The sequence below is a fragment of the Diorhabda sublineata genome, chromosome 3 (assembly GCF_026230105.1).
Source record: "Diorhabda sublineata isolate icDioSubl1.1 chromosome 3, icDioSubl1.1, whole genome shotgun sequence".
Classification (NCBI taxonomy): Eukaryota; Metazoa; Arthropoda; class Insecta; order Coleoptera; family Chrysomelidae; genus Diorhabda; species Diorhabda sublineata.
Window position 1 is genome coordinate 20,380,835 of NC_079476.1, and position 20,557 is coordinate 20,401,391.

The 20,557-nt window shown below is 32.7% G+C and overlaps 1 protein-coding gene across 2 annotated transcripts in view; it reads right to left on the reverse strand.

Annotated features, from left to right (window-relative positions):
* Positions 1–20,557, reverse strand: part of LOC130441269 (ribosomal protein S6 kinase alpha-5-like) — a 193,218-nt gene that overhangs the window by 64,303 nt on the left and 108,358 nt on the right. For both annotated transcript variants that reach the window (XM_056774865.1, XM_056774864.1), the window contains exon 4: positions 10,611–10,726. In XM_056774865.1, the coding sequence (XP_056630843.1) occupies positions 10,611–10,726 (116 nt within the window). The remainder of the gene's footprint in view (positions 1–10,610; positions 10,727–20,557) is intronic.

Here is a 20,557-nt window from a genome sequence, read left to right on the forward strand (position 1 = left end):
CCCAAAGTAGAATCTAGTTCAGCAACGTTCACTATCGATGGCTGTCAAACAAATATTAAATAGCGTAGCGTTTCCAAACTAGAAACATGCTGTATAGATTGTATACTTTTTAATACAGTGGTAGTTTTCAAGCAACTACCGCCATCTGTGGGTCAGGTTAGGTCAGGTATTTCTGGGACCATCCTCGTACTAGACACTATACTGGCAGCGCCGAATCATCTAATCTTCGTATATAAAATAATTCAAACTTCAAGTGATATATTCACCTGTTAATAACCTGAATTGGCTATTTTCAATCGCTACCTCGAGCTGAACAGTTTGATAATAATAATTTCATAGCATAATATAATACGTAAGTCAATTAATGGAATGCACACTTCAATAGTGAGCGTGTGGTGTCTGGCGATTATAAATGTTGACCTGGATTCCTATCACACTTTTATTTTTGGCCGTGTGCTGTCGCATCAGCATTTGGATTTTCTACTAGTCTAACATAGGATAGAACGAACAGAAATTTTAAAAATACGTAAAAGATGAGAGGATATGTGTAATGGAAAATGAATATGCGCTGCAATGAACTCAAAAAAAATTATTTCTAAAATACCTACATAATTAAAATAATATAAAAATATCAACATTAGAATTTGAGGATTTTCAGGTGAATCGGTTACTATTCACAATATTCACTCTCTCCTTTACTTGTTTGGTTCGTTTTATTGGCCAATAAAACTATTTTAAAAGCGTATTGAATGAAATGAGGATTAATTCGAAATTACATTCACGTGTTCTTTAAAACTTTGCTATTAAAGGAGACTTTTAATACCTCCATAAAGGACTGGTTCTAATTTGTTGAGGAAAGATACTAAAGCAGAAAGTTATAGAGGACAAGAAAAGGCAGTTGAGGAATATGACGGGAATTACATATTTTTTTTCTCTGATCTCTTTAACATTTTCAGAGAAAATATACCGTGAAAAGTTGCTTGAAAATGTCAATTCTTATTCATGAAATCGTACAAACTCTTTGATTGTAACTTCCCTCCCTTACTGTTTCGATGTTGAAATTGTTCAAATTTGAATGTGGTTTGCATTTAGACGTGTAGTACGTTAGGCTGTAACAATTTTTTAAGTCCCTCCAAAATTGACAAGTCAAATGAACCCTCTGGTCCTAATTTGCAAGCTCATAACTGGTTTCTATACGAGAGTTTTGAGATATGGCAACACTGATATGAATATGTTAAACCTGACTTTGTCATCATAATTAGTTTGACAGTTTTAATAGTGAGTACTTAGAACTTGTTGTATTTCAGCTGTTTACAGATATTTGAAACATTAATTTTGGTCAAAAAATGAAATTTAATCGCGAACATTTTCGTGGATTAAACCAACAGCAGTGTGCCGATCCACTCGCTTCGACTTTTGGTGAAGAAGTACCATCCCGACTCACTGTGTTTCGCTGTTTTCTGAATTCAATCGAAGTCGTACTTCGCTACAAGATAGATTTCGTGAAGGTTGTCAAAAATCGGCCGTTGTGCCAGAAGATAAAGATAAACTGATATTGCAAGTTCGTCATATTACATACTGTGAGATTGAAGCATATTTGGGCATTAGTTCCACTCGCATACGTTGAATATTGCATGAACATTTGACTGTCGGAAAGATTTGTTCGGTCGCGTTGGGTAATTTGACAATCGCTCAAAAAAAGCTCGTGTCGATTGGTGCAAAGGAATGGCTCATGTCGATTGGTGCAAAGGAATGCTGAAAAACTTCAATCGCGGTGCTTCAAAAGACGTAAAAGGCGACGATATATGCATATGGACCAGAAACAACAATCGACCGTATGGTTTATGCAAGACGATTCAAATCGAAGCATATGGTTTTTAGGAATGGTCAATTCCGAATTTTACACCAGCAATTGTATACCACAAGTGTTAAAAAAAATCAGGGAGACCAATCGCAGAAGACCACCACGACAATGCGTACTTGGTACATTAAGCTTTATAAAATTGTAAAATATCAAATTTTGTAAATAGAAAATGCGAGAATTAATGGAATAATCAAAAATATAATTATTCAACGACTCATAGAAATATTTTATCAAAATAGATTGTTTCTACCAGCTTCAATACTTAAGAAAATGAGAGGTATACTTCTACTATGTTAACAAAATTGCAAATAAAACATCGGCAGGTAAAAATATAAACTCTTGCACAAAATATATTTGACGCGCCACAAAAATCTTACAATCCCATTTCGGCCGGAAATTACTCACACTCTGTCTGATATATCCGGAATATGTGAGAATTGTACCGATTTATCGCTCGTGTTTCGGAGGTATTGAACCCCAACAGTCTGAAAACTTGTTCGCATTAAAGCGGTTTAGTGAATAAAACGAAAAAGGCAACAACCAAGGAATTCTTCGCTGAAAATGATAATATTCAAACAATGATTCGATATTGCACTATTAACATGATTAGAAAATTTTAGAATGTTTCTTCGATTCATTACAGATATGATGAAAAAAAAAGCTGCCGCAGAACAAGCGACATAATTTGTGTTATTAATTTTTAGAAATAAAATAAGTTATGTGAGTGTGAGCGTACTTAGAACTTGTGATTCGAGTGCTCTTTTAGCAGTTTACAGATATATAAAACATTTACCTTAGTCAAAAAATGAAAATTAAATCGCAACTTTCAACGTGGATTAAACCAATAACAATGTGCCGATCAACTCGCTTCGACTTTTGGTAATGAAGCACCATCTCGATTCACCGTGTTCCGCTGTTTTCCGAATTCAATCGTGGTCGCACTTCGCTACAGGATGAATTTGGTGAAGGTCGTCCAAAATCGGCTGTTTGTCAGAAAACATCAATACTGCACGTAAACTGATTTTGCAATAAGATTTGTTCGCGGTGGATAGCACATAATCTCACAATAATTCAAAGAAAAGTTTTTGTCGATTGATGCAAAGAAATGCTGAGAAAATTCAATCGCTGTGTGTCAATCTATAATCCAACAAAAGTTGTTAGTGCACTAAACACTTCGGAGCAAATGGTTGTTGTTTTTTTTTTCGGTCTTCACCGTTCCATTAGAAGAACGTAGAATGGTCAATTCTGAATGGTACACCAGCAATTGTTTATCAGAAGTGTTCGAAAAAATTAGGGACACCAATCGAGAAGACGAATCAATCTTGATCTAATGGAGAATATTTTGAAAAACAATAAAGCCACATCCAATTATAAATATTTGTTTTTATTTGTTTATCTCAAAACTTAAGCAGCAAACCTCGTATTGTATAGGAACTGTTATTACTCGTCAATAATCACTTAGTAATTCAAAAATTCATCAAATTGCGATGTAGATAAAAGCTTTTCTCGACACGAGGAAAATACATTGTATATATACGTTTTTTCAAATTTTAAAGTACGCTTTCTTCTCAGTAACCAGTAACTACTACTTTACCAGTCCTTTAACAATGTTATAAAACTAAATTTCACTATTTCCGTTCTGAATCTTCGAAACGATTTCCTTCTCGACGAAATGAAGTTATTTAATACAATAGATGATTTATAACGTTATTACAATGACACTTTTTGAATGCGTTTACAAATTACTGTTACACAACTTGTGGACAGCAAAGTTGTAATCAAGATGTTTTAGAGAAAGTAGAAATAACGGACAGTGTTGATTGTTTAGTAATACAATAAAAGCATTTAAGTGCGTGTTGGTAATAATGTGACAAAATTGTTAATCACATTTCAAACAGACTATGAAGTTGAAATAAGATATTACTATTTAAATTTTTGTATTTAAAAAATTATAATAGTATCTGATAGAATAACCGTAAGGTTGTCCGCTCACATCGAGATGATTTTATAGCATTCGTAACTTCTTAACGGTTTAATTAAATCGCAAAGATATATTTACATGTATCGTGTGTCTCAATAAAATGGCTCTCGTACCTTACAATAGGAATCGGTTATTCTACAATAGCGGGAAAAAATATTACAAAAGTAGTTATACTTGGAATTTATTATTAAATGTGTACCGCTGATAAAGGGATAATGACGAGAAGAAAAATGGAACAATGAGGAAAACATATTGTAGTACAATGAAGAATAGTTTGAGGAATAGATACCATTCTGAAAGAAAATTGAATTATTGAAAAAATGAGAACTTTTGGAAAAGATCTACGTATTTATCAAAGAAATACGAGAACAAGAATCAATGGAAGAGTAGAGAGGTTGGGATAACTGATTCCAACTGATTCCAACATTAACAAAGGCGGGTAGCCTGCAATGTAGCAACTACGAAGGAATTATGCTTTTAAATACCAAATACGAACCACAATGGCGAGACCAAAAATAACGGGACACGTGAAAGGGAATAGGAGAACACCAACGGTGGTTTAGAAAAACCATTATAGATGCTAACAAAAAAAAATGCTACGAAAATGAGATAGAGTTACATCGATTATTATAAGGAACATTGAAGACAGAATGACAAGTGCCGGAAATCTTATAAAATTAACACAGAAGCGTAAGCATTAACGAGGATTGGCAGAGGTGAAAGATAGAAATAGAAGGGGTTGTCATCACAAAAACATCTATGATGTAAGAAATAAAAAAGCCCGAGAAGAAGCCACACTCTGAATGATAGAGGAAGGGAAAAAAGAGTATTAAAAATAAAGACCAAGAACATAATAAGCACAAAAATTCATAAATAGGACTACCATAAAAGTACAGTTTTGAAGAGTTTCAAATAGACACAATTCTAAATGAAAGAAATGATATAGCAGAAGAATAAATGGACCGCGTACAATCTGAAAATGGAGCATATTCAAATACTAAAAGAAAGGATAAGACATAATTAAATTCATAAATTTCCAGAGGTTGAAATGCAATGGAGACGTTGAGAGAAAAATTAAAAATTTGAACCCAATGGAAGGTAGACCAAGAATAAAAAGGAAGGGAAGATCAAGTGAAAAAAAATTGGAAAAATTGAATATTCTAGTTCAACAATAGGAGAATGCGGAATGTAGCACTTCAATCAAATAATAGAAAGACTCCAAGAACCGGTGTTATTCCCCTGGGAATGTATCTTCCTAGCAAATACAATCATTGCAGTTTTTTAAATTCAAGGTTTTATTTGTTACTATAAGTTTAAGTGAATTTACACAAATAAGGGGTTCGGGAGGATGAGAACTTTGTAAACTTGGTACCCTTGAAAACGACGTTTTTTCAGATAACTAAAGACAAAAAATGAATAGGGCGAAACTTGTATGAAATATTCGCATAATGTTTTTAGTCTTTCTAAACCTCAATCAAGTTAATTTTGTAAAATTCAGCTTTTTAATGAAATTTTATGAATTATTTCGCTCTCTTGTTATAGACAAACAAGGTTTTCCTAAGGACTTTTCAATCATGATTTTTATCCGCAAATTTCCAATAAATTTTTTCTACTATATGGCCAAGAGTTATTCTCTTGATACGCCCGATACGTAATTAACAGTAATTCGATCCTAAGTACGATTTGATTTAATCCTTTGGGTAGAAAACGACTTTACTACCATAGTTAAACATACAGCCCTCCCTATAACTATTTCAAATATGATAATAAGAAATATAAACTTGCTCTTATTTATATATTCTGCTCGCCAAGTGATAACTTGAATAAGCCAGTCAATCCATTACAAAAAATTCAAATTATTTGTTATTTTATTATGAGTACAGATGATTTGGATATTTTTCACGATCCGAAAAAATAACTAAAAATACGAATATCAAATAATAATAGCACATATACATATAGTCTCGTAATCTTTCTGTAAGTAGCAAGCTATTTTTTCGCGTGCCTGACCTTCCACAACCTAGCAACAGTCGAAATAGAAGTTAAAAAAGTCGACGCCAGATAAAACGCGATAAATAAGAAGCTAATTTTGACGATTGCTTTTAACCTTGGGTGTCTCTGAATCTTTTATCAATAATTTACACATTCGATTTTATAATTTTCTAAACACAAAAGCAAAATATACAACTTTAATTATGAAACAACGATTTGAATTGAATAGATAACTTTTTTTTTATGTCTGAATGTATGAATATAATGCTGAATACAGAACCGTAAGGAGGATTTTCTGAGTGCGAGATACATAAACTTTTTGCATTTAAAATAATTGAATATTACATGTACTCAAAGTTTCGGGTCTGAATCACAGATGGCACAAAAAACGAAAATTACATTTTGAGATAAAACAAATAGCCTGCCAGGAGACAGAAGAAATCAAGTCTGACGAATATCCAGAATCCAGTTTATTGATAAATATAAAAACAAAGCGATGTCATCAGGTTCTGATTATACCTGTCGGATTCAGGTCGTTTCCAGAAGGTCAGTGAGTATTTCCCTGTTCGCGGCAACAGTTCCCTCCCGTGTGACAGTTATTTCGGAATAATATCTAAAGCTTTAAAGAAACATGACCGCATTTTCGATGTTCATGAAATAACTGACATAATTCATCTCGGTTTAATAAGTTCACTGTTCATGAGGTTACATCATCTGACATAGTTTTAGATTTCAAGAAATGGCAAAATATGTTTTACGAAAAATCGTGTATATCACAAGAAAGAAGAGGAAAAAATACAGATATGAAGAAGAAAATATACTTTCAGATTAATACTCTTTTTATGTTTGTTTATGAATCTAAGTTAATGGGATGTGTTAAAGCCTACCCTACAATAAATGATATGATTCATCATAACTTTTTACTGGCCAAGACAAAAGCACATACTCTCTCTACCTTCGGTTAAGACTTACCAAGGTCGAGTACCGATAAAAACTACAAAGATATTAAAATACTGATTAAACTGTGCAATTCTTAAAACTGATGACACGGAAAATGTTATCAACCTCTGTAAATTGACTTTTCCATCAAACTACCTTCTTATTTAAACTTTTTATTTGATTAATTATTTCATCCAAACCGGAGATGTACAGAATAGTTTCAGAAATAAATGTGAATAGAAAATTCGAATACTTTTTCGATTAAATATTTCAAATTCAAAGTTTTTGTGAAGTAAATTTTGAGGTATACTAGGATGGTCCCAGAAGTACCTGGTGCAACAAAGAAAACACAAAAATTGTCAAGTTTCTTAAAATAGCCATTAACTGTCGACATCACCTCTTCATTGTTGGCACCGAACCACTTTTTCAACTGGTAACAGAAAATAATCTGATGGGCTAAATCTGATGGATAGGGTGTATGAGGTAGAAGTTCAAAGTTTAATTGCTTGATTTCTTCGCTCAAACGTGGCCATAAATTCGCATAATACTCTCCGTTGATAGTTTTTCCTGTTTCAAGATAAATAATGAAAATTATTCCACGCGCATCCCAAAAAACCGACATCATGACCTTGTCTGTAGATGGAACGGTCTTTACCTTTTCTAGAGTTGGTTCCCCCTTTTCATTCCATTGTTTTGATTGTTCTTTTGTTTTGGTAGTGAAGTTATTGACCCACCTCTCATCCATGGTGTTATGAAACGGCGCAAATATTCGGCGTTATTTTTGTTCCACTGTGAGCAACCGCGGCACCATCTTGCGCAAATGTTCAAATTTTAACATAATATGCGATGTACCGCACTCGCGCACTTACAGTCGACGATCATTCAGTACCCCTTTGTGGATTTTCATCAACATTTCTGAGTCGTCACCTCATTTGGTCGACCATTGCAATGCTGGTCTTCGCAGTTCATACGAACTTGTTTAAACTCTGCTATCCAATATTTTACTGTTGATAACGAACGAGCAGTCTCACCCAGAGAAAAATTGAGTTCAGTTTTTATATTGGTTGGGCTAATCCCTTTCAAATAAAATTATTGTATCACTTAACAATGACCAATTTTTCTTATGTTTACAAATCCACTGAAAACGTTCACTATTGATGGCTGTCAAACAAATATTAAACATCGTGGCGTTTTCAAACTTGAAACATACAAGCTCCTGGTGGCCTCTGCTATAGATCTGGAAGTTCTAGTCTATTCCACCAAGAACGGAATTTCAATTTCTTACAGAACTTGTAATCCCAGTTTTCTTAGTGCTTTCTTAGACATCTTTTACACAATTGCAATATTGGCAGGGGCTCGTTGGAGATGTACCAATTATAAAGTTACCGGTATGAATAATTTATACGTTTGGTGTTACCAATCTTCGGTGCTGAGATCAAACTAAGTTATGCGTTGCACATCTCTTGTGATTGGGCAGTTGGTATAATTCATTTTAAAAATGCAAAATATTCCCCAAAATCAGTTATCTGGTTTAACAAAAGTAGAATTGTACTGAGAAATAATAATTATCGTCAAGGAATGCAATATCAGAAAATAGATACACGAATTCAAATTAACAAATAAAACAGATTATATATTTGAAAATGCAAAACCTGTGTTTATATAGGACAAACATCTCGATATTTGGAAAATAGATTATGAAACATTGAATTATAAATATAAACACTATCTTCCAGGAAAAGACAATTTTCATAAATAATAATGAAAAAATTTTGTTACTATGATTAAATTTTTTTTAAAATACTTTCAAAAGTACAGTAGTGTGTGGATTTTAGGTGATTTCAAAAAGATATAGGTCATTTATTACCGCTACTCTAAAGAAATCTTTGTCTAGAATTGGTTATTGAGCTACAATTGGGACTGGCAATTGAGAAGTGTATAAATTTCAAGTTTCCAAACAAAAATTACATAAACAGTTTTACAAGAAACCATTAAGTTTGGTGTTCAATAGAAATTCCAAAACTCTGCAAACTTTTTAAACTATTTCTGCAATGAGATAACCAACACAATATTTCCCATAAATACAATTAATTTTTGTGTTTGCTAAACATTGGATAAAGCTTTAACCAGAAATAAAAGTATTAATTGTTTTTGTTTACGGATTATATACATGTTGTGACAGGAAGCGTATTTCAACCTGCCGAATAAATAGTTATCTACTGATAAGACTCTACGATAATTAAATCTGCTGATAAACTAAAGCAACCATTTCATTTCCGACAGCTATATTAATATATACCATGTTTTGACTTATTGATCTGATACATTTATTTATATTCTTATCTTAAGGCTAAAGTGACAGTTTGAATAAATTTCTAAGTCAGAGTTATATTTATAATTAATAAAATCTGTCAGCTGTTTTCATAACGATCTATGAAATTAAAATAAAAGTCAGATCACTAGCCAGTTTGGAAAAAAAATATTTGTTATATAGGGCGGATCACAAATTGTTGCATTTATGTAACCGATCTATAGTAGGAGACTAGCGATTATTAACAAAACACAAAATGACTTAGGGTTGGTTTATCTATGGCAATTTTTATCCTGTTATTAGATATCTGTCGAATGACGGTAACCTGTAAATAAAGTTCAAGTTGTACTGAAAACACTGTTTGACGCGCATCTTTTTGGAGCGAATCTCACTTTCACTTAAATGGACAAAATTGCAGATTTTGGAGAAAATATATTAAAGCACCAAGATTTTTACATTCTTCAACGATTTGGGTGTCAATTTCTTCAAAGAGTATAATAGGCCCGTACTTTTTTGAAAAGACATACGGCCATTTTGTATATAACTGTTAAGATAATGTTTCTACCACTTTTAACATCATACAACCAACAAGAGTGTACCCTTGGTTAAAATCCTTAGCCTCCCCGCAACCTAGAACATCCCCAACTCTTTTCTTTTCATGGGGTTTCCTTAAAGGTCATGTCAACGTATATAAACCGATAATAATATTATATAAGTAAAGGAGACATGGGTCACATACAGATATGTGTCAAAGAGATTTCGACAATCTAATCTAATTCCTCTTTTCAGGAATATCAACGGAGAAATGGCGGACACTTGAACGATATTACTTAAAGATATAATTTTCTTTTTTATGCATTCTAAATAAACGTTTGTTTTCATTAAAGGTCATGTCCGTTTTTCCTTTGTAAAGGGAAAAATATCAACAGCGAGTATTAGCGAACTTATTGAAACGTTCGCGAAGAAATCAAGCGAAAACGACCGCATTTAGCTTAGAAGATAGTGACAATGCACCAGCTCACACGTCCGTTATTGCAATGGCCAAAATTAATAACTTAAAGTTTAAATTTTTACCTCATGCACCCTATTAACCAGATTTAGCTCTGTCGGATTATTTTCTGGTTCCCTGACTTCAAAAATCGTTCGGTGGTCTACGATCCAACTATGAAGAGGTGATGCCGGCAGTTAATGGCTATTTTGAGGAGATTGACGATTTATTATAAAAAGAGATTACAATGAAAAATGAATTTTTCTTTGTTGGGCCAGGTTCTTCTGGGTACATTCTCGTATCAATTCGATAGAAGTCAGTTCTCGAGTTAATAGAAATTATGTGGTGCGACCCCTCTTTTTTCAATATAACGTTAAATCTCTAGAACCAGAGTCAAAAATAGTTATTTTTATTGACAATGGAACCTTGAACCACAAAAATAATTTCATTTTATTGGCCTGTGTAATAATTACCAAATGAAATGTTAAAGATTCTTCTGGAAGACCAAAATATAGAATTTAAAATGGGTACTTACCGAATGTAAATGTTCTAAAGCCAAAATAATTTCTCCTATATAAATGCGCACTTCATCTTCTGTGAAGTGTTCTCTTTGGTACAAATGAGTAAATAGTTCTCCTCCGGCTACGTAATCTGAAACAAAAACAATCATTTAGATTGTATGTCATTGTACGTCTAATTTGAAAAATCTCATTATATACACAAGGAAGTTTCAAAATACAACATATACGAGGGTGGTTTTACGGAAAAGTGACTTATTGGTGAAAAAACTGTTAATTTTCAATACGATCCTTATTTAAATCTACACACAATCCAAGGAATTTCCAATTTTTTTCATTTATCTGAAATCGCTTCCCATCGAGCTTTTTTTTAAATTTGAGAATAAAAAATAATACGGAGGAGCCAGAGCAGGTAAATGCAGAGGAAGAGATATTAGATTATATTGTTAATTTTACTGCAACAAGAACGGACGAATGGACAGACGTGTTTTCGTGATGCTATCTTCAACAAATGCTGTAGTTTAACGTCGGCATCAAACAGTACCAGCAAATAAACAAATCTTCTTATAAATAATCAATGAAGGATCCCAAAACACTGTAGGGCGTAACCTTATCAGCCGAAGAAAGAATTGATATCCATTATTCCGACAGTATTTTTGTTTCTGGTATGCACAAGTTTCATCTAATGTGACATATCCAAGAAAAACTTTACTTGGATTACGTTAGATAAATATCTAAACGTTACTTTGAATTTTTAATACGAACGAGGTTTTGATCAGCATTAAATAATCGCGGGACCCTTTGAAGATAACTTTTTATATCTTGCGTCCTTTGATCGTTAAATATAATTCGATGGGATTTTACTTGGAAAATAAAAAATTATTATCATGTCCCGTATAGGGTGTTATTTAAAAACTATTCCTTTTTTTAAAGAAATCGCTAATCACAACTTCTTGATTATGAGAAAGCCTAGTAGTAGTAGTAGTATGCTCGAAATGACTATTTCGAATTTTGTTCTGAGATAGGCAATTTATGAACTGAAAATTAATAGAAATAACCTAAATTTTATTTGTGTATCTCCAATCTAGATGAGTCACACTGTATGTACCTAATGTTTTCATTACTGTGCTTTCCAGCTGCTCTTCACAGATGAGTCAGTCGAAAGTATTGAAGGAGTCAACTAAGGTTCAAAGTAATTACACAAATTAGACGGGAATAAATATTACTGCCAAAATGGATCTCTAATCCACTCATTTGGAGATTTCATCTCGGAATCTAACTGAATAAGCTCGGCCTTTATTATAGCATTACAAATGTCTCAAATGTCATCCTATCGTGATTGTATTTATTATGAAAGTTGTAGAGAATAAAATTAAACAATTATCCTTCATTAGAAATAGGTTAAATATGAAGTATTAATGAAAATAAAACATAAATATTTAATTAGATATCCGTTGTAATGAGTTTTTAAGTCAAACGTAAGTTAGATTAAATGAGATTGTTTGTGGAGTTGTTTTGATTTCCCAGCCGCCTCTAAAATACGTAGACTTTTCTCAAAGAAGGCTATTTTTCTGAGAATTTTCGTCCCACTTCCCAAGGTTTTAGCTCTACTCCTTTGAGTAACCTAAGCCTTTTGCTCAAATTACCAATCGCAGAGTAAATGATGAGTCTAATGTCATTTCTGAACATTTCGTTATTCGTAGCTGATATTGGATTGTTTTAAGCCAGGAATATTTGTCCAGTAGAACTTCATCTGATCAAGCCACATACGTCTCTTACACAAAATATTGAGATATTATCCCTTTTGTCAAGGATATCTACTTCCTCTTTGCCTGGCCCTTGATGGGGTTACTTTGTTCCTATTAGCTAGAACTTAGTGCTTCTAGAGTTGGTTAATGATCCTAGCCTAACTTGTACGTGCACTCAATAGCTTCAGGCTTTTCAAGACCGCTTGATTATCATGTCAAAAGTAAGTGGAATTAGATAATTGTTTGCTATAAATGAATGAATGAAAAAATGTTATTAAAGTAGGTAATACTTATAATAATAAACAAAAATGTAGAATAGATTGAGATTTAGGATTTACCATTGCCATGATTGTACGGCTGATCGCTCTACATTCTGCGCCCTTTATCTCAAAAACGGTTTCACATATAAGGTTTATTCTCTCTAACTTTCATGACACAGATAAAATGAGATATTTTCAAAAAACATGTAATGTCCGCAACATTTGTAAAGCTAGAATGATCATACAAAAAGTGAGCTTATGCAGTATGTTCCGTTTTTGGTCTAATATGACTGCACTATTTTGTTACAATAGAAGACTATTCCTCCTTATCGCGTATTCCCAACTTTTTATTTGCAAATAAAGATATTTCGAATCCAAAGCTGTTCAATTTATTGCTTTTCAGCTGATTTCTGGATGATTTATTTCTAATGCCATTGATAGAGTCAAGTATTTTTTCATATTATTGTCTCAATCAAAATATTTGAAAAACTCCCAGTAAACTAATCAATTTTTCTGATCGTTATCGTAACGCTTCATCTCATTTTTCTGTTTCAATTCATCGTTAAATTTCTGTATTTATTTTACTGACAATTTCCCGTAGAAGAGAAGAAACATTTTTAGATTAATTGCAAACATTGTAAAATTATTGTATGTATAAACATGATTAAATAGCACAAACAACAACTAACCTTGCGAAGCAATATCGCTAATACGGCCTCGTTAAAAATAAACAAAACGTACGAGATCCGAACAATTTTATCTAAATTCGTTTAAATTTAGATTTATTACAATGTAAGCAACTTTTAACAAATGAAAAAAATAGAAAACGACATTACAATTATGTTTGACGATTATCCGAGCCTCGACAAACATTCTTGGATATAGGGGAAAAAATGTCGAAGACCTAGTCCAATGCGAATTACTCAATGGCGCAGTAGAAATCCCTTACTCGAAAACGAAGAAAGGAATATCCTAAATGGAAAAGAAGGGGAAAAGAGGCTTGGATACAGTCATATAGCTTAGAACAAACCCAAACCTCATGGATGGTCCCAATAAAGAAAACATGAGAGGGTTCCCGGAGGACGGCGACTGAGAGGAAGACCGCGCCTTCGCTGATTGGACGACGTTGAGGAGGACCTGATCCAGCTAGGGGTTCTACGTTGGTGGCACCATGCTGAGGACTGAAAGGATTAGCAGTCGATTGTTAAAGTCTCTGGTTTTCAAAGGACCGTAGCGCCAGTTAAAGAAGAAGAAGACGTAATTTCCTTTAAGCACTATACACTTTTTCCAACAGTATTATAATAAGTATCGTCAAGGTCCTCAAAATAGTCATTAACTGCCGATATTACCTCTTGTAAGAAAATCTTTGAATACCGAACCATTCTGGGACCAAAAAATAATCCGAGGCTTATGGGCTTGATTTGTGTATATGTAAATATCGTATACCTATAGAGCCTTTTGTAGATGGAGAACTATAGATGAACAGTTTACTTCCGGTTTCGGAAGATTATCGAAACGCGCCTCAGATGGGAAATCCGCTTCCACGGAAAAATGAAAAACTACTTTAGTATATTTTCGAGCACAAACCCTCTACTTTTAACACCACACTCCACTCCAAAGAATTTCAAATTGTTTCAAACCGTCCAAAAATAATTCTTTAGAAAGTAGAAAAATCGCTTTACATCAAGCTGTTCTCTTAAGTTGGAGAGCGCTAATTCTTTTGTAAAGTTAACTTACGAATAGATAGAGAGAGAGAGAGAGAGAGAGTTTCGTTGGAGAATTTTTGGGTAGGATAAGGGTAATTTGTTGTAGGAGGAAGGTTGGCCTTGATATAGGATTTGTTTCTCTGCAGGGCTGAGGTACAAATGGATGGGCATAATGTCGTGATTAAATAAAACTCTTTCCTTCCACAATTGCGTCACTTTTCCTTAAAATCGGCATCAACACATATCAGAAAATCAGCATGACATGCGCCAGTCTGCTCTTTTTCTAAATAATCAATAAACGTTTGGTTTTCCAAAACACTACCATGACCTTATTGGTCGAATTTGGTTATTTCGCTTCTTGGTAGTAGGTTAAAATCGAATCTCTAATGTACCAAAATGAAGAACTTGATCGCTTGATGCATTCCATCATTGATATTAAAAAGTATTGCACTGACTAAACTCCAGAGTCTGACCCCCCACTATAAGTTGATTCCCCTTCTACTGAGACATAGGCTGTATTGTTAAGTAATTTTTTATTAGGGTTGTATAGACATAGATTTTGCCATCGTACGCAAAATGTCTTAAAGAAGGTAAAGTCTCGATTGGTAATATAAATAGCAGCCCATATTGGTGGTTGAAAAATGCCATACATACATCTTAAATTCATGCAAAAAAACTATATTGAACCTTATTGAGTAGCAAAAGTTGTTTTGCACTTATCTGTCATTTGACTATAAAATTTTGTAATCATGATAAACATAAACAATCAAATCGACGCCAAATATTTAATCTGTTTTATTTGAGATTGTATTACATTCTTTAACCATCGCATATTTATGATTTTTAATCGTATTCATTACATACTTACTAGATTACGAAAAAAATTGAGAGACAAGACAATAACAAGAAACAATATGAAATCAGATACAATCGTTTTGAAGAGTAGTAATTTTTCCGAAAAATATTTTTGTCTGGTTCAAAAAAATCGAATAAGTACTCAATGATGAGTTTTTTTTTTTCATAACAAATTATTGATACTATAAATTACAAGAAATTAATAGCATTCGTGGATTCGACCAAATAAGTCACATAATAATTAACAGGGAACTGATTTATATTTTTGTGAAAAGAATAATATTTGATAAAAAAATTAAGTCAGTTTTTGCTTTTGTTAAACTGTTTCTTGTAGGTTAAGATTATATTTAGAATCGCAGGGGCATGCCGTAGCGATGTACTTCCAAAATTGGGAGACATAGAAGAAGTAGACTCAATATTTTTCGTAAAAACGCCAAAAACTGACAAAAATCGTAATTTTTTCATCAAACATGGGGTATAGTATTTTTGGAACCGTTGCTGATATTTATACCGAACACACTGTTTATACTATCACTACACCAACACTCACAACTACACTATCAATTAACTTTCAGTTTCTGAAGACAATAACTTGGTTATAAAAGCGCGCGTCAAACATTGTAATTGTGAGTGGTAGTGTAAACAGTGTATTCGGTATAGAAAACTCAATTACAAAATAAAAATTTCACCCTGTAAAATTGAGAATGAAATATTTTCTCAATTAAGATTCATTTTCTAAAACATACCAAATTGACATTTGAATACAGGTTATGGAAAATAATTTTGCTTTTTTTATCTATGCATACATAGCAACAGGCTATTTAAATTTCTTATTCATATTTAGTTTCAAATATTCTACCGAGTATTTTCTTTAAGAATGCGAGTATATGCGTTTTTTGTTGTTGAATTTGTTTTGTAAACATCTGCCATGGGCGTCTTATATCAATTACGGTGCAGTTTTCTAACTGTATCATTAAATACTTTAGTTATAAACATTAGACAATTTGTCTAATTTCATTATGTGGGATTTGCATTGCACACCGCATTACATATTATATGAAATAGTGAATCGTATGTACAATCCGAGAAAAAATTGTTGTTAAAAGAGTCGACATTTGTACCTAAGAATGCTTCAAGATATGAATAATTAAGTTACCAAGGTAACCACTATTACAATGTTTGCCAAAATATTATCGGAAAATTTACTCATTCGCTAGTTGAAAAAGGGTTTGTTCAAAATGTTTTACATGACGTTATACATTATATTAGATTATTTTCCTGTTCTTGTCTCTCGCGATTATTTGTTAATTTTCCACTTCCAATTCACTTCTCTTTCTATTAGTTTCTATTTAAATTTTGAAATTCTCATGTATGGTATGATGGAGATTAATAATTCGCTCTGTGCCACTTCGAATGGTTAATTATTGCGGACTTTTTTTATCAACTAATCAACCCACTCGTTTCAGAATATTCATAGGTGGATCAAAATAATTTTTAAGAGGAGTATTACTTAGTGAATTAGTTTTTTAATTCGGTTTTAATCCTTATAATACCACGTAAATTTAGAGAGAAAGAGAGAGAAATGCTTTATTGTTAAAAAATTGTTACAATTTGTAGACAAAAGCTTGAAAAAACTAAAGAACAAACATACAAATATCTAAATAATGATACAAATAAAATAAAATTTTAATACACAGAAGAAACCCATAAAGAGTAACAAAATGATAATAGTAAGGTAATAGTAATAGGTAATAATTAGTATATAAGTCCATAACAAAAATTAAACCAGTATGCAGCATGTCCATAATTAACGCACTTTCCAGTGAATATGCCCTCAAATTATCGAGGAATGCTGGAAAAGATGATATCGATTTGATTTCAATTGGCAAGTGATTGTGCATTTTCTTTGCATTGTAAAATATTGAGCCCTTAACTAATTTTGGATTAGGTAGGTAAAGATCGTGCTCCGCGTTACTAAGTGGATAGCCGTGCAAAGATAAATAGGGAAGGAAGAGTCAGAATTTTTAATATTTAATAACAGCTTTTTTTGTAGTTATTAGATTTATTAGATGTCTTTTCAATAACTTCCATGTCATTAGTGACAACTGCCCGCCATAAACTTATCACTTATTTCAAATGAATTTTTTCCACATCGGCTTTACAATACGCGTTTTGAATCTTATAGCGGTGTTGGAACTCCGCAGTTAGTTTCTGATGTGTGAGAAAAAAAAGGAGTGACTGAGTACCAAATCAGGGCTGTATGATGTATGGCACACCAACGTTTGGCTCGCAAAGTCATAATGAAGAATAATTCCTCTCCTTCTCGACGTTTTCCGAATGTATGAAATCATTTCTGGTAAACAATCTGCTATTAACTAATGACTATTTTCCGTTACCTAATGCCACTGTTGTTACTTTACCGATGATGCCAAAGAAACAAGGAACCATTTGCAACGAAGTGCTTATTCCGCGAACAATTTTTGTTTACACCACCACTACACCAACACTCACAATTACACTGTTTGATGCGCGTTTCGATAATCAAGTTATCGTCTTCAGAAACTGAAGGTAAACTGTTTAATGGTTCCAGAAATACCTGTTGTATTTTTATTTTGGAATCATATGTGTATATCCATGTCTCGCCATCTTTGATCCTTTATCAAATTTTCATTTTAATGCTCCAGTCGACCAATGACCTCTTTTATATATTGGTCATTTTTTCAGAAAATTTTCAGATTTTGAACGGGAATAACCATGATTATGATTAAATCCATCGTACCAGTTTTTATTTTACGATAAGAAAAATAATTACACGAAAGTATTAATGAGTAAATTCTATCTTTTACTGGTGATTGCCCTTGGATTACTTGTAAACAACAATAATCTGACGCAAATGACAAAAAAGTTGTGGTGGAGAGTCGTCTATTCGACAATGTAAAATAAGTAGCAGTAATAAACTGACAGTTTACCAAGACCAAAGATATGAATAATAATCGTTATAATAACCAACATTTTACTGTTTTCTGCCTGTATGAAATTTTAATGTTTTAACAGGCTGATAAAACTGTTTAGTACTGCATTTAATGGTTAAAGGAAAGTATATGTTATGAATTTATTATCCTAATAAAAGGATGACATTATACATAAACATATTATAAATAAAATGAAAATGGGAAATGCAAATGGGTTTGAGCGAAGAAATTAAGCAAAAACGACCGCATTTGGCTAAGAAGAAAGTGTTGTTTCATCAAAACAACCAGCACACACATCTGTTATTGCAATGGTCAAAATTAATGAGAACAAGTTTAAATGCTACCTCATGCCCTGTATTCGCCAGATTTAGCCATTTTGGATTATTTTCTGTTTCCAGATTTGAAAAAATGGCTCGGTTCTCAAAATTTTCCAACAATAAAGAGGTGATGTCGGCAGTTATTATAAAAATGATATGGAACTTATTGAACATGGGAAAATTGTATGGAGCTAAAAGGAGAAAATGTTGAAAAACCAATATATTTGTTTTCAAAAATTTTTGTGTTTTCTTTGTTGGGTCAAGTACTTCTGGAACCGTCCTCGTTTATATAAACGTATGTATAAATTTAAACGAAATGAAGACTTACTATATGATTTTTTAGTTGACCGAGAGAAAACAATAACCCCATAGTATTAAAATACGTACTACTCTGGACAGGAAGACCTCCACCTACTATTTATAAAAAGAAGAGACATGTGTGTTTAACTTGGAGTAGATTCATACTTGTACTTACTATTGTTGGAGTAATTAGTGTAAGGCTAAAAATACATTGGCCGTTTTAATAATTAAGAAAATATTATCTATCAACTTTCATTTATTTCGAAATGGCGGTACTCGGCGATGACACGATTATGAATTTCATTCTAAATATAGATACGAAAATGCATGAATGAGAATATAATATGATCTGTATGGGTGAGATAAATTCATGAACATTTTTATCGAACAAGTTTCGATGTCTACATTATTTTTTGAGAATAAAACAATTTTGAATCTATTCATTCTAACAATTTTTTCTCGAAACCCAAAAAGAATTGGTGAAATAGTAACAAAACTATATAAAACACCTTCAAGCTTCATATAATTAGTATTATTAGAAGGGATAGGATTCTAGTACATCAATAGACAATTATATTCACCCTAAAGACACTGTTAACTGCTTACCTTGGCTCTCTGAAGAGGATAAGTTGTTAATAGAAACGCGCTTCAGATGTTGTGATTGTTGAACTATTCATTAAGATGGATTATCCACCAGGATTCCACCAATGTAGTGATTAATGGCGAAAATTTTTCCTTTGCTTCATTAAACTATTCACTAACGTATATAATTTATTTAAATTCATCTTCACTATGACATTCAATTATTTACTAACTTATTCGCTGATAAACAAGGGAGTATTTATACCAAAAAAGAAAGTGAACAAACAAATAATAAGGCCTTCCTAAAAATTGTTTCTAAAAACAATATGAAGTAATCGCCCTGTAAATAAAAACATGTTGAAAAACAATATCAAAGGTTTCCGAGAACCGCCGCCTTTGCCAAACTTAAAACTAAAGGTGAAGCTTGTAACACAAATAATATTGATTGTATTGAATGTATACATACAATACAATCAGTCTCCCGGTCTACTAACCAAAACAAAATTTATTAGCAATATTTCGTTCTATTAAACAAGATAGTTTATTTCGAGTTTCTGTCTTTGAAGCATTTTTGAGATATAAAAACACTCATTATTTTTTTTTATTTTATTATTATTTTGTTATCCACCACAAGCTTACATCTGATTGGTGTCTTGGAAGTAACCATTGATTTTGTCTTTACCGCTGATATTATCATATTGAACTTTTTTGCTGTTTTGTTAAATTGGTACAGTAGCCTTTGGAGATCGTCCTCGTTCTCCGCCAACAGTACCGCATCGTCTGCATAGCACAGGATTTTGACTTCTTTATTTCCCATTTTGTATCATCTTAGTTAGTTAGTAATACACCAGGAAATGAAATTTAAATATCTGGGAATCGAAATATCTGGACACGGGGACGTGGAGACGGAAGTAAGAAACCAAGCTACAAGAGCCTCAAGAGCAGCAGCATACCTAAATGACACAATCTGGCGAAATAAATACATTCGAACTGAAGCAAAAGCCCGCATATACAAAACCGCAATCAGACCTATATTATCCTATGCAGCAGAGACCCGACCTGAGACCTCTAAAACGAAACGGATATTGGAGACTACAGAAATGAAAATAGTTCGAAGAATAGCAGGAAGAACACTAATGGATAGAGAAAGAAGTGAAAACATAAGACGAACATGCGGCATAGATAACATCAATGACTGGGTACTGGATAGAAAGATAAAATGGA